The following is a 15,102-nucleotide window of genomic DNA, read 5'->3' as shown; positions in this document are numbered from 1 at the left end:
CTTTTAACTGAATGATACTGAGCTCCTTTGCATAGAACAACCATTGAAAACTAAGAGTAAAAGCTAGCTGTGTCAGTTGTATTACAAAAACCCTATTTTTATGACAAACTATAGGATGTAAAAGATCACGCAACACCAAAAACATTGGAACATGTCCATGTGCAAACATTGAAATGTAGTTGGATTCAAGAGCGGGTTGGCGAGCCTCGATATCATCGAGGCCATTGCTGGATACCTGTATTACCTATGTTGCTGTATTCTCCAGAATTTACTAATATCCCTACTTGTCCTTTTCAAGCTACTTCTACGCTATATGAAAGAGCTAATAATAACAAAGCAGCGACGAAGCACAGCTTCCTCGACGTCTATCAAGATGCGCTCAATGATTCTTGGACGGTTGGAAATGTCAAAGAACTGGGAATAAAGAGAAGAACAAGATTTGTATATCTGTTTTTTGCTGTGCCGCTTCATTCGAGGGGCAAAAGGCCACAGCACCAATCAAATATAACAGACAGCCTCACAAATGAGCATAATAATAATATTCTGGTGGTCCTCATAGGAACGTGCGTGGGATCCCTGTAGCTCATTCTACTGTACTTTATCCTATACATGTATACATGCCTCAATAACATGACGCTGGATGGCAGAGGACAGTCTGCTGCACGCCCGGATTCAGGGGTCCATACTTGAAACAAAGCTCGGAGTAATAGAAATAAATGATGGTATTAAATAAAAGTGCTGTGTCTGTATCTGTCATGTTTTCAGATAAGAACACTCGTTTTCCTCTAATATCTTTATTTCAATCCCGCGGACTTGACAGGGGTTTCTTTAGCTAATGAGGCACAAAAACAAGTTCGAGTGAGCATCTACTCTAGTCTAATCGTTGAATATGGTTGTCGTTGCCCCGCCTCCCATTCTCTGTAAACCCATCTGTGCTCACATTTCTTTCTTTCTTTCTTTCTTTGATCTTCCTTTCTTGCTTCTTCCTCCTTCTCCCTCTCTAATCTTCCCATCCTACTTCGCTATCCTCCCGGATCCTCTCTGACCTTTTCAGTACTTCCTTCTCCGCCTCAGTACTTGGCACGCTTTGGTCAATTGCCGCTGATATATACAACATTTCCCTCAGCTTGCACATATTCTCAACGGCGTTCATTCATCCTGCTAAACTCAGGAGAGATGGGAGACTGCATTGTAAATATTTCAACAGAGAAAGCCGTTGATGCAATCAATAACCAGACCATCACTTCCAACATAGTCACTAATGGGCTTAAAGATACGAAGCAAATGCCACCAGGCAATGCTATCACTGACCGAGAACCAGGTAGCTCAATTTTGATCCATCAACCATAATTTTGTATTTAACAAGAACCTTGAATAGCAATCTAATATGGACCAATGGATGTACACAAAAACCAAAAAAAAAAAAAAAAAAAAAAAAATTGCTGGCTATTCAAAGACTTCAAGTGGTATTTCATCGAAAATAAGGAGATCAAGGATGATTCTGACAATTTCCACCTCAGATGCACTCCAGAGTAAGCAGCTATTATGATCGCTCTAGTATTGGCCACTGAATAGACGAAGGCTCATTAGTCTCTGACCAAATCGATTTCCGTGAATCTGTATAACCCACTCGTACACAGGGAACAACCATCTGTAGAAGTGCCAGCCTCCAGACAATTCATTAGCGTAGGTTTCCGGCCGTTTGGTGCTAGAGATTTCATTTCTCAAGCCAGCAAAACTAACACATTACAATATAGTGGATAGGAGGACATCCTGATATGAGTGGTCTATACAATGTCATCCTAGGTCTCTCCCTTAAAAAACTGAACATGGAGTGTGTTGAGTCGATTGCTTTTCAACTTGGATATATAGCTTTTAGTGAGCTAGGCCCTATCGAGGTATCATATTTAGTGAAAAGCGACTATGTATTGCGTAAAATAAGGCTCCACCAACATATTGACAACCCATTCTTGTTCCTTTACATCCTAGCAATTAACAAAACGCGATCTCACAGACTTAGGTAACCCACAGCATACTGCAACTACTTTTTTATCGTGGAGTAAAATACTAATCCCCTCTCCTTCACGACCGTCCGATAGTGAACTCTGGGACAGGGATATTAAGATTAAAACTGCATCAACAGACTCATGGATACCAGAAAGATGTCAAATGCTGGATGAGCGTGAAATTGTCACAGGGCTCCACACCATGCGATCCTGGAGCTATCGAGCTTCACTACATTGAGTTGGACTCTCTCCAGTCAACTATTAATGGTAGGCAAGCCCATTCACTTATATATATTCATAGTAAAGATAAGTGGCCGAAGAGACTGATAGGCTCCTCTTCTATTCAATATCATAGCAGCACATACATATATCCATCGTCCTTACATCTGGTCCATCGACGTTGGGATCCAAGATGAATCCACAAACATATCAGGACCCCCACAGCAGGCTACCATTCTAGATTACGCAGTCTCTGGAGATGGTAACTACATCGGCACCTTATCAGCAGTGGAGATGTGCATTCAATTAGATCTTTGGGCCATCAAGTACGAAGCCCCTCTTGCTGTCACGATTGATGAGATGCATTTAAAGAATTACAGCAACAGCTCTAAGACTGAGATGGAGCACTGCGGTCGTGTTCAGCTACCATTAAAAACGTCATCGAGTGAATATTATTCACGATGCAGGCTGTGTACTCTCTCACTCTCCTGGAATGCTTCAATGATTGCTCTAGTCCTACAAAATCATTATAGTATAACAGACAATTTATCGGTCTTTAGATACGACCCAAATCGTCAAGTACCCCTAAGCGAGAAGGCAACTATAGCTTCTAAATCACGGCACCTTGAAAGACTAGAGCTTGCTGAATCTGTTGCAGCGAAGGATTGCGAATCAGGAAAGTTCCATATTACTGATACGAAAGCCCAAGACGAAAGAGACGAACTATATATTTCTTGCAAAAAGAACACAGTAGACATTTATGCAGTGTATGGGCGATGGAGGCATATTCGATCAATCCGGATTTACGACATCGGCGCATGGGCGGTGTGGAGCCCAGATCAAGTACTTCGCTCGATTCGTGGTAGATATATGTCCTGGATGAATGACAATGACAGGGTACTGACCTGTGACTTGAAAACAGGAGCTCTCGTCTCCCACGATTTTCGGGACAGAACAGTATCGCTGCAACGGACAGCAGATATCGGTTTCTCCAGCGATGGGTGCACGTGGGCAATTCATGATACTTTTAATAAAAATCTTTATTTGTGTAGGAAAGGATCGAAGACAAGACTGGGATTTCTTGGTAACATAGACAGCATGGATTTAACCAGTAACTATCATATATTGACTACAAAGCAGCTGTCTGGTACGGGACATGGCTGTGGTCGCCAAACGGTCGGACTTCTCTTGGATTCTACCAACCTATCCATCCTCAAGCGTTTCTCCGCTCGATTCATGATAGGAGCTCCACAGCCATCTATCAACAATGAAGATTGGAAGTTGCTCTACTCTGTTCATGGATCGAAATTGGATCTGGTGACAGAAGAGGATGTCAGAACTGAACTAGAATGCACCTGTAACGGATTATGTGAGGATGAGGTGTCGCAAGCACGGGTAGTTGACTGGGAGTCTATGGAATCAGGCATCAAGAGCTTCGTTTTGCCCTCGCTTCTGAAATTTTCACTCGAAATTCAAGGAGACGTCGACAAGAACTCGTGCATCATCTCAATATCTGATGAGCGCCAACGACAGCGAGTGGCGCTTACCATCCCTCCTGCAACGATTCCTGGTGTGGTGTTTATGAGTCCTTACAGAGTTGTATTCCAGACGGACGCTCGACGGATGATTGTATGCACAAGCACCTTTGTCATGATTTGGGGTCTTCCGGAGACATTTGATGATGACTTGGAGCTATTGCTGGCGTGGTGGGTGCCTCTGTTCCCTTGCATAATGGACAACTGCATGATACTGTTGAACGTGTTCACCGATGTCTTGCAGTGTAAACATGGAGAAGTGTTTGCCAAGGCGGGCCCACGCCAAGAAGATCCTACGCATTGTCTTCAGCCACGTGCAGAAGATACGTTCGCCTCAAACAAGTCTTTACATTTCCTGGAAGGACTCAAGGTCTTGTTTGCAATGTTTCCCGAAGGCAATGAGACTGTCCAACGAGCCATTATTCGCTATGTAAGGCGGTATATCAATCACCACCCAGATCCTGAGGATCTCTCTAAGAATGTCATGTATTACATATGCCAAAATGTCGCAGCAGAAGATATCGAACAGCGCGCCCGCTTCATGCGTGTGTTACTTGAACTCAACCATAGCTCCTGGGTCCCAAGGCCTGATCTGGATGTTACTACAAGTCCTGTAGCGATTTTGCTCCAGCATTCAGAGCTAGAACCTCGAATGACCATTCTTGCTGAGATTATTATCGACTACTGTATTTCTCGAGCCAAGGAGGAAAAGGATGTCATTTTCCTTAAGCCGGTAACATGTACCCTCAAGGCGCTCTTCGGGAGCCGCCAACACAGCAGGCTTGCTCTTCGCACCTTGAATGCCTTAACATTTGTCCCTATTCAAGACCGCGAGTTCCTCATTAACCATCACGTCATTGCGCCTCCTCCTGCGTTCCGATGGCGATTTTGGGCGAACTCCACTAAGACACTATTCGAGTATGAGAACCCAGTGATGAAGCTAAACCACAGCACAGATGTAGTGTTGTCTGAAAACCCCAAAGACTGCTCGCGTGATATTTTTGTTGCTTTGTTTGACATGCTATGGACCGTACAAAAGCCAGCGTCATTGGTCCAATCAGAATCTTCTCGGAAGCAGACCCTACATCTCGGCCTCCCATCATGGACTCAGACACTGATTCAGCTTATCAAGCTTAAGCTAGTGCCCAACCCTAATAAGGCCGTCGAGTGTCACAACTTCCCACTTGAGGCTCTAGATAACCCAGTTCTTTCTGCCTTGGTCGAATACAAATGGTAGATGGCGCTCTTCAGGATGGATACGGGCCTTTATCAGTTCTGTGTACTCATTATTGTTTTTATTTTCTGTCACTTCCTTAGGAATACTATCGGCTTCAAGTACTGGCTAATGCGTTTCATATGGCAGTGTATATACTACCTGCTAATACTGACAACTATGTTCATGCAAGTCTACAGCCCTGAACCGAGCCTACTCTTGGGACTGTTCGCTGTTATTTCAGGCTTTGCTGTTGTTTTTCTGTTGCTCGAACTGATCCAGTGTTTACACGATCCACAGCGATATCTCACGTAAGTCCATACCATCTTTATGGCGGGCATTAAGCGCCAGTGATATCCATTCCTGATTCTGATGTACTCTTTACTCTTTGTTTTTTTTTTTTTTTTTTTTTTTTTTTTTTTTTGGTTCAGGTCACCATATAACTATGTCGATCTGCTTGCATTCACCTTGCCGCTTGTAGGAAGCATCCTACAGATTGTAAACATTATCCAGGAGGATCGCGAGGGGAATACGTCTTTACTCAGCTTTTCAGTGCTCCTTATTTGTCTTCACTTTGTAAGTCGTGGTTCATGAAATCATTGCGGTCCATATTATTCTGATACGCTTTATCACTTTATGCTGTCTTTAGAGCTGATTTTTTTTTCTTTTTCTTCCTGGCTATCGTACACCTTCATCTGCATTGAAAATAGCTGTTCGAGCTCAGAGTCAACGAAAGAGTGTGTCATTTCGTCACAATTGTTGTCCAAATTTTAGGTCGCATTCGCGTTTTCTTCATGTTCTTTGCTGTAGGAATCTTTGCCTTTGCAACTGCAATCCTGCACTTATATTGGGCATGTCCATATGACAATTGCGAAGACTTGAAAGAGGATGTCAGCTTCCCGAAGCACTTCCTTCATGCATTCTTTTCGACATATTTCTTTTTGGTGAGTTAATCCTTTGATATCAGTAGCATGCACCTATTAGACATCTTGTTATAAATAGAGACTACCCATAGGTGTATAGAGTTACTAAGGCCCTCTTTATTTATGTGCAATTAGGGTGGCGTGTGGGACCCGGTCAGCAACACTTTTGGCGAAAGAAACTGGGCATTTCAGTTCATGATGTTCATATACTTTTTCTTTACAACTATCTTGCTGCTCAACGTCCTCATTGGTAAGTTAGGATGACTTGTATCTTGTATTCCCAGGACTGAAATAGTGTTAAAAAAAAAAAAATCTCACCATCCATTTTTTTTCTAGCATTGATGAATGTGGCCTTCAATGTCGGTGATGAAACGTGGCGATTGGTTTGGACAGAGAACAGACTGAGATATGTGGAAAGTGCAGAGAACCTGCTATATCATGATCCAGGTGAGGCCTGAACCCTCTATGAGATGATTATGTGACTCCATTTTACTTCTTTATATTGCCGACAACTTACTGAACCTATGCTGTATGTGATGGCGCCTTATAGCTTTTCTGGATTATTTTCAGGTACGGAGTTTGTTTCCAGAGCGGATCTATTACATGGCAACGCCACAAGAACAAAAAGACTTTTATGCCAAGGCCGGTGACATAATCAAAGAAGAGACAGGAGGAGTCGTAAACCAAGCACAGACTAACGAAGGTGATAAGAAAGTTGAAGCAAGTCAAGTGCTACAGCTCCAAGGAAAGCAGTGTCAGGAACAGAAGGAGATTATTTCGGACCTTCGTGAAGAACTTATTAAGCTATTGACCCATATGAGTGAGATGCAACAGCAAATGATGGATCAGCAGAGGAGGTTTGACGAGCGTATGGAGGAACAACGAGCACAGCTGTGTGTCGTGCAAGAGCAGATCCGTGATTTTGTGCCTCCCCAAGGCAAAATACCATAGACTTTTAATAGGATTTGTATGCAAATGAAAAAAAAAAAAAAAAAAAAAAAAAAAAAGGTGTATTGGAATGGCTAAAACATTTTTTCGTCCATCAGTTGTCAACGGTGGCTACAAATGCCTTTTTAAGTCATTGCGGCATTCTTCTCGTATTAATATATATAACGCGATAATTCTAATTGATCAATCACTCTTCTGATACAACTCTTTGACCAACGCGTCTTTGACACCCACTCTTGTGGTGGGCATTGTTGTGTACGTGAATACGTTTTTGATCGGGGAACACCACGTACCCTGTCCAGTAATTTTTTTTTTTTTTTGATGCACATGAGTAGAGTTGATGTCATTTCTTGGGACGTACAAGAAGAGTGCACATTTTAAGTGTGCAGAGTGCAGCTCAGCTCTATTTTTACACGTACACACTTGGAGGTATTAGAAAATATCTGGGACCCGTTCTCACTTCTTTTTTCTCTTCATCCCCATCCTGATCCTCGTCCAAAACTTCATTCACAATGGCAACTAATCTTCCCAGAGGTAATAACGAAAGGATTTTTGTTTGATAAGCATGTTTTCCCCAATATGTAACGATACTTTGTCAACTCGTAACTGCAGTAATTACGGGATGGTGTTTGAGCGCGTAAAAACGCTCGATAAATGTCTACCTCGTATTACCGTGAGAATTGGATATAGAGCAGTTGTTTAATCTGTTCATGTCTTGCTAATCATCACTTATTATGAACTTTTATCAACTCTCAAGTTTACTTCGATATCACCAAGGACGATAAACCTCTTGGCGTATGTACCCACGATTGATTACCTAGTTTTGTTCAAGTTTTAAATGAACGATTATCTAACTTTGAATCAATGCAATAGAGAATCGTCATGGAGCTCCGTCCCGATGTCGCTCCCAGAACTGCTGAGAACTTCCGCGCTCTCTGCACTGGTGAGAAAGGATTCGGCTATGCTGGCTCTAGCTTCCACCGTATCATTCCCCAGTTCATGCTCCAGGGAGGTGACTTCACCCGTGGCAACGGTACTGGTGGCAAGTCCATCTATGGTGAAAAGTAAGTGCTGCTGCATTGTATCTTAATGTGTTTTATCGTCATTTTTTATTTGGTTTTATTAAGTCTGGTTTTGGCACTTTTTTCTTTCTTTTTTGACGACAGATTTGCCGATGAGAATTTCGATTTGAAGCACACTGGTCCCGGTACTCTCTCCATGGCCAATGCTGGTCCTAACACCAACGGCTCCCAGTTCTTCATCTGCACTGTCAAGACCGCCTGGTTGGATGGCAAGCATGTAGTCTTTGGCAAAGTCGCAGACGATGACTCTTTGGAAGTTGTCAAGGCTATCGAGAGGGAGGGTACTCCACAAGGTCCCCCCAAGAGCAAGATTACCATCGCACAGTGTGGTCAGCTTTGAGCAAATAGCCATGAATATGCCATCTTAATTGTACAGTTTCAATTTGAACAGCAATAAATCTTTCATGCTTGACAAAAGTCAGCAACAATCTTCTAAAAGTTAATCAAAAAGATTGAGTGTGTGACGTTTTGCGAGGGAACCAGGTCGTCACATGCTGCGTCACAATTTGAGTGATTTTTAAATTACCTCATGTCTTTTGAATACATCAACTCTTGACAACGACTAACAATTACTAGATCTGTTTCATTCACGGCATCAAAGGACAGCCAACAGACTAAGGAAGCTAGAGTGAACAACGCTTGGATCAGTTTGCGGATTTGCCAACATGTATGTGAAGGGATTTCCATGGTTCATTACCTATTTTACCAACATTCACTGTCGATTGCGCATTTTGCACTGCTGACTTCACTAACACTGAGCAACTCTTTTAAAGAGTCAACGTTGAAGGAGAATAGAAGTATATAGCAATCTTGAGCTGTTTGCTATTTGGTTGACTTGAATACCATAAGAATTTGGCCAAGGTAAACATTCGAAAAAAGAGGATAATTGATACCCTGGATCCCAGATATTATTGACATCTGATTCTCATGACCTTTTATGTTTTTCTAGAAACATAATTTTGGCCAAAGATGTCCAACAGACAGAAACCCACATCATCCAAACTCAATAGTTTCTTTAAATTCTGTTTAACGCCCAAAGAAACGTCACTCCATGAGATCCTACGACTGGACGCTGCGAAACCCTCTGACCCAATCGATGCAAATGAGGTCGTACAATTACTTCTACCTGGTATCAACTCATTGCAATCGCGCCTGAGGACACTGGAGGAATTGAGCCAAATTATTTTGAACTACCCATTTCAGCATACCAGCGAGCTCTGGGTTGCAGTGTCAGACCTTTTAGAGGCTGGGGTCCCACACAATGCTCGTAAGACTGCGTGGAACTTTATGATTGCCTGCATACAAGGGCAGTTTGAAGACCTTGGGATGTTGCGAGCTATTTTCTACCAGACCATTAACAGTCATGAAATTTGGGAGGATTTTGACGATAAACTTCAAGCCCTCAAAGAGTTAACTAATAACGGCCGTGATGTATATGGATTTGAGAAGAACATTGTCAGGCTTCTGGCCCACTGGATCAGCTCAAGCTTTGAGCAGGCTAAAGTGACTCAACATATGAGTCAGCAGCGGGTGGGCATGCAGAAATCAACGACCTCATTAGCGACACTTAGTAGTACACCTCAGTCAATACTTCTTCAAAAACCAATTCCTCACTTTAATACCACCATGGCCCTCCTCGTTAACGTCGTTCGATTTAATTTTGTATTCTTTGACGAACTTGAGATCGCAAGCCTACTAGACCTGTTGCACACAATATGTATCAATGCACCAGAAGACACATCACATACTCTCGGATTTCTGGATGTTATTGTTCGATATGGGTTTGTACCATCCGAGGGACTTCCAACATTCTTGAAGATCTTGTGTCTTACAGCCCTCTCCGATCTTTATAAGGACCAGGCGTGGACTATCACTAGCAATCTAATGAAAAGCCACAGCGCGCACAGCTCAATTCGACTTTTGTGCTTAAACTTGCGATCAAAGAACGAGTCAACTCTCACATTATCTCAAACGAAGGTTGTGCAGGGATCCATCCAGTTGCTGCAGCGCTCAGTCTGGAGTAATAATCCAATTGATACCCTCACCGTGTCCAACTCTACAATACTGTGGTCACTCAAAAGTGCTATTGATTTTAAATCAAAGGAGATTGATCAAGACATTATTCGCAGTCTACATGTATTATTGGAGGGACCTAAATCTTTGGAGCTTGGTGATCTTGAATACGAAATTATATTGGACATCCTGGAACGACTATCAAAACTTGTTAACGAGAAGCCATTAGATGAAGCACCAGCTACAAAGCCATTTATTTTCCGACTAGGATATAATTCTGCTGCACAAAACCACCAACAACAGCCTATCAATAGCCTTCGTGACGCTTATGGTAGTCTATTATTTAATTTTATTCGTCTCTACGGCGAAAAGCGGATTCCAGGAATCGCTGGGCGACTCATGAGCCTGTTGGCATTGTTGCAGGACCACCTTCCAGAAGATACCATGTTGCTGCTGCTTGACTATTATTTCTCGGAGCATCAGTTCTATCCATATACCCCTAATTGGTTAGACAGACTTCATGCCCTAGTCCGGGTCTCTGTAATTGAAGAAAAGCGTCCCAAGGTTCGAGCAAGAGCATTTGCGATCGCTCTAGATGTATATGAATCGTCATTAGATTTTTTTCATAACGAGATTGTGACAACCGTGTTTATGGGACTATTCGATCAACTTGAGTTGGAAACAGACGAAACATTAGCTTCGCGGGTTTGTACACTGTTGATTAGTGCCACTATGATTGCATCGGAGGACCTGTTCCCCAAGCTGCTGGACCGCATTTTCCACTGTATTCGCTGCACTTGCCATATCCCTAAACCATCACCATCAGCACCAACACTACAACCATCTTTAGCCTCGAGGCTCGGTATGGCATCATCCCTGTCATCATCACTTAGCAGCAACCATCACCTCTCCCAACCTCCTAGTCCACGGATCGCTTGTCAATCATTGCCTGCTTCTATTGGAATTATCGACTTATTTCAGCATGCGTTGTACGATCCGAACGGGGCTTCCAGAGTTGATACTTTTTTCAGTCTGTTAGTTAGGCTAGCTGTCAACCAGAGCGTTCATAAAGCTAGCAGATTGGTCCTTCTTGACTTTTTGCTCTGTCTCCGCGTAGACTTGGATCACAGGATCTATTGCTCTAGCGCTAGCACGATAGAGAGTATGACTGCTGCTACCGAACAGCTACTTAGCGAAGAGACGAGGCAGGACAGAAGTGAACGACCTGTAGCTAATCTTGGCAACAATCATATGAGGCTGAGTACGACGGCGCCACATGCGTCAGCTGGAAGGCAGCACTCAGAACCATCGTCAGCACACCCATCACTCAATTGGAAGCCGCTCATGCAAGGCAGGACTATGCAGGCGAGTCCATATGTCATCTCGTACCTCGAGATTGCCTCAACGACAGCGGAATCTTTGAACACCGAAACGTTGCCAGCACCTATGGTGGGGTGTGCCAAAGTCATCCTTAATATTCCACTGTACATGACAGGGGTACTGTCAATTTTGGGGCAAGAAAAGGATTTTGAGATTTATTCATTTGTTATTCAGCGGCTACCATCGCAGCTTTTTAACAAACATTTATTCTGTAACAGTACTAAGCAAATCACAGAGCTCAACAGCGTTTTGGTGGATATGACACTTAGAGATAAGATCCCTGATTCGCTGCGCAACTTGCCACTCAGTGCGAAGCGTCATAACATCCATATACTTGCCTACAAAGTTCTTGTCGTCTTGCTCTGTTATCACAGTAAGTTCAACACCAAAGATCTGCATGATCTTGTGCATGCCTTCGTATTCGGTCTCTCTCGTCAAGCGACATGCGCCAAGATTTGCATTCATGCGTTGGTTGTATGCTGCTACGAGCTTCCGCAATCGATGACGAAGCACCTTTCGGGAACCGTCTTGAAGCTCTCTCAGATCATGTCAACAGCAACCATCAGCGTCCATATTCTCGAGTTCTTATCAACTGTCGCCAGGTTACCAAATCTTTATTCTAATTTTGTTGAGAGTGACTACAAGCGTGTTTTTGGCATTGCTCTTAAGTATATCCAGTATACCCACAGCGTTGCAGGTAGTATTCATGCACCACCTACATCATCGACGTCAACTTCAACTTCCTCTCCAACTTCATCTGTATCTCAGAATCAGCAATCAGCTGGAGCAAGAGCTCTTCCGCAGTATGTATTGATCCTGGCATATCAGGTTATCGATGTTTGGTTCATACTTCAAAGGTTACCGGAGCGCAGAAAATACGTGCCATATATTCTCCGAAACCTTCTTATGGCAAATGAAACAGGAAAAAGACTGGACGAACAAACAGAGACATGCATGGACATGCTTGCCCGGTATTCTTATGCGAACTGTGAGCCCAAGCCTAAGCCATCATTGATCCAGCAACTTTTAGTAGGATCAACAAAGAAGGCTGGAAAGGCTATCACGAAGACTTGGATTCAAGGAAATGCATTCATCACTGTACAAACAGCTCAAAACATTGGATGGGCTGAGATCACAGTTCGCAGAGCGTCTGGTACAGCGTCATTTTTGCTCAAAATTGAGAACGAAACTTTTTTGCATTCCACAGATGAACTTGATTTCACTGCTCTACCAGGATTGATGAGACTACAGGACGATGCATTAGCTATTGATGTGGTAGCCCAGCAATCGACAGAGACATCCGTTACAGCTGGTGATACAGCTACTGATAGCGAGCAAATATCTGATCCAACACTGGATACTGAAGGTCGACAGGGTGAAGAATCTCAACAGACGGCATCCATTTCTGGACTATCACAAAGGTTGACCGAAGCACGGCCATCGTGGTTATCGCCACGATCAACACCACAACATACGCCTCTTCACACACCACTCCACACACCTCGCCATACACCTCATCATACTCCCAAGGCGTCTCCCCTTCCATCTGGTGACAATACGCCTTCCAGTTCGCCGCCTGCACGCTCTTTCCTGAACGCTACGGCATCCAAACTGGCATTTGAAGGTGGGCATCACCGTGTGCAAACAGCCCCTGTGGAGCATGTAGCCGTATTTTCATCGCCATCGCTTCATCCGCTTCAAGAATCCGGCTTACCAATGCATAGCCAAGATGATGGATCCGGGGATTTGGATAGCAAACTTAATCATGCGTCGGTCTCACATTTGGACCCGACTCAGCTCCACAGTGCACTCCCAGGCCCAGTAGCATCAGGGTTATCCTCAGCTACCGCAGCAAATATAATGTCAAACCTGGGAAGATCTAAATCTGCCTCAGAGCATGCTGGACCATCGAACAAAGCAAACGCTAAGCATGCGGAGCTGAGCCGCGGTCCTCTAGGAGGCGCTTTGGAACAGACCAAATCGCTTTTATCACATCCAGTGGGGAGTATTAAACGCGACGATATACGTAGGTCCATCTCAATTGCAGCTTCACGCAATAATAGTATCACCGTTGGAATGGGTCGATCCAGTCGGTATGCACTTGGACACGATGATCATCGACCTCCAGTTTTAATGGAGAGCAACACTGGGTACTACGATCGCGAAAGTAGTACGGAGGGAGTACGGTCCCTTACTAGAGGAAAGCCGGAGACATTTGTGGATCCGAGTTTCCTGTTTATGCAACTGACATCCTACCCTGACTTGATGGCACGTGAAACTCCGATTCTGCTGGCAGATGATGGTGCAACGAATCGAGCCATTGGTGTGCTGGATAGGACTCCTGTAGTGGATTTCCACAAAATTGGAGTTTTATATGTTGGTAAAGGACAGAGTAAGGAAAGTGAAATTTTGGGTAATACTCATGGATCATCAGAGTATACAAAGTTCCTCACAGGACTAGGATCGCTAGTTCGTCTCAAGAATGCCAAGATCTATACAGGTGGTCTTGATTTAGAAATGGATCTTGACGGTGAATATGCTTATTCGCATCAGGACGAAATTACACAGATGATCTTCCACGTGGCAACGATGATGCCCAATCACCCACACGATGTCAACTTTGATTTCAAAAAGCGACACATCGGCAACGACTGGGTGACAATTGTTTTTAATGATTCAGGAGCTGAGTATGATTTTGGCACGATCTCTGGCCAATTCAACTTTATTACGTTAGTAGTAACACCCGTTTCGATGGCATCAGTCACTTATACTGAGGCTGCAAGTAGGATCAGTCACCAACACCATCAGCAGCAGCAGAATGTTGGAGACATCAGTGATTCTCAAGGTCAAGACAGAGGAACACAAGATACCGCAATAACGTTTGCGCTTACAGGTTCGACTGCGACTGGATCTATTCCAGGAATTGTCCAGTCTTTTAAAAATGTATGGTTCAAGGTTGTGATGCTTAGACGGTCAGATATGCCTGAAATCGGACCCTTGGCGTCACCCAAGATCATTAGTGCTTCAGAACTACCTCGATTTACGCGGCAGATGGCTCTCCATGCCAACATTTATGCACAGGTTTATTATCAGCACCTTCAGAACTCCGTAGAATACGTGTCAAACTGGCAAGAGCGACTGCGGCAGATCAAACGCGTTAAAGAAAGATTGGCTGCTGGTGCATCAACAGGAGGATCTGGAGGCGGAAGTAGTGTAAATACGAGTAGTTCGGCAGGAAATGTAGCAGGGACATCTGGCGGAGGGTCAATATTGAACACAACTGCCACCGCTGGAGGACGAGGAGCTAATGGACTTAGTACTGGCGGAAGTGCTTCAGCAATAAGCTCAGGTACAACTGGAACAAATGGAGGAAATCAAGGAAGTGGAGGTAATAGCTCAAGTATCGGCTTAGGGCTTGGACTGGGTCTCGGAGCAAGCATTGGTCTTGGATCCTCGTCCTCTTCTGCGTCAGGAGCAAACACTTCGAGTGCGGGGGGGCAGCAAGGCCAACAGGCGAGCATCCTTAATCTGGAGCAAGTTGTCGACTTTACGCGATATGCTTAACTGCTTTCTTCTTTGTTAATATAATTTGTTTAGAATTTCCTTGTCGCAAACAATAAATAAAAGAGTTTGCGCAACAACGCGCTCATCGTAACGTTTTATTTCATTTCATTCACGATTAAAATAATGATGCTTTCACATTGCCCAATAACTCAATATAACACATTGTAGTATACAGAGCTCCTCCGATACTGCAGTACATGTGTCAACAAGGCCTGCTAA

General features: G+C 43.7%; 2 protein-coding genes across 2 annotated transcripts; both read left to right on the top strand.

The window, feature by feature from the left end:
• Nucleotides 1–6,253: 6,253 nt before the first annotated feature.
• Nucleotides 6,254–8,266, top strand: BCR41DRAFT_376947 (peptidyl-prolyl cis-trans isomerase-like protein; the record flags this gene model as incomplete). The annotated part of the gene is made up of 4 exons (XM_022027075.1): nucleotides 6,254–6,269; nucleotides 7,602–7,639; nucleotides 7,718–7,908; nucleotides 8,011–8,266. The coding sequence occupies 4 exons, from the start codon at nucleotides 6,254–6,256 to the stop codon at nucleotides 8,264–8,266; spliced, it is 501 nt and encodes a 166-aa protein (XP_021884166.1).
• A 216-nt stretch (nucleotides 8,267–8,482) lies between these two features.
• Nucleotides 8,483–14,972, top strand: BCR41DRAFT_419919 (hypothetical protein). The gene is made up of 3 exons (XM_022029827.1): nucleotides 8,483–8,593; nucleotides 8,700–8,787; nucleotides 8,876–14,972. The coding sequence occupies exon 3, from the start codon at nucleotides 8,896–8,898 to the stop codon at nucleotides 14,881–14,883; it is 5,988 nt and encodes a 1,995-aa protein (XP_021884165.1). The 5' UTR covers nucleotides 8,483–8,593; nucleotides 8,700–8,787; nucleotides 8,876–8,895; the 3' UTR covers nucleotides 14,884–14,972.
• The last annotated feature ends 130 nt before the right edge of the window (nucleotides 14,973–15,102 follow it).

This window comes from Lobosporangium transversale (genome assembly GCF_002105155.1).
Source record: "Lobosporangium transversale strain NRRL 3116 chromosome Unknown BCR41scaffold_7, whole genome shotgun sequence".
Classification (NCBI taxonomy): Eukaryota; Fungi; Mortierellomycota; class Mortierellomycetes; order Mortierellales; family Mortierellaceae; genus Lobosporangium; species Lobosporangium transversale.
The sequence above is the reverse complement of the archived record's forward strand: the minus strand, read 5'-3'. Positions and strand labels throughout refer to the sequence as shown.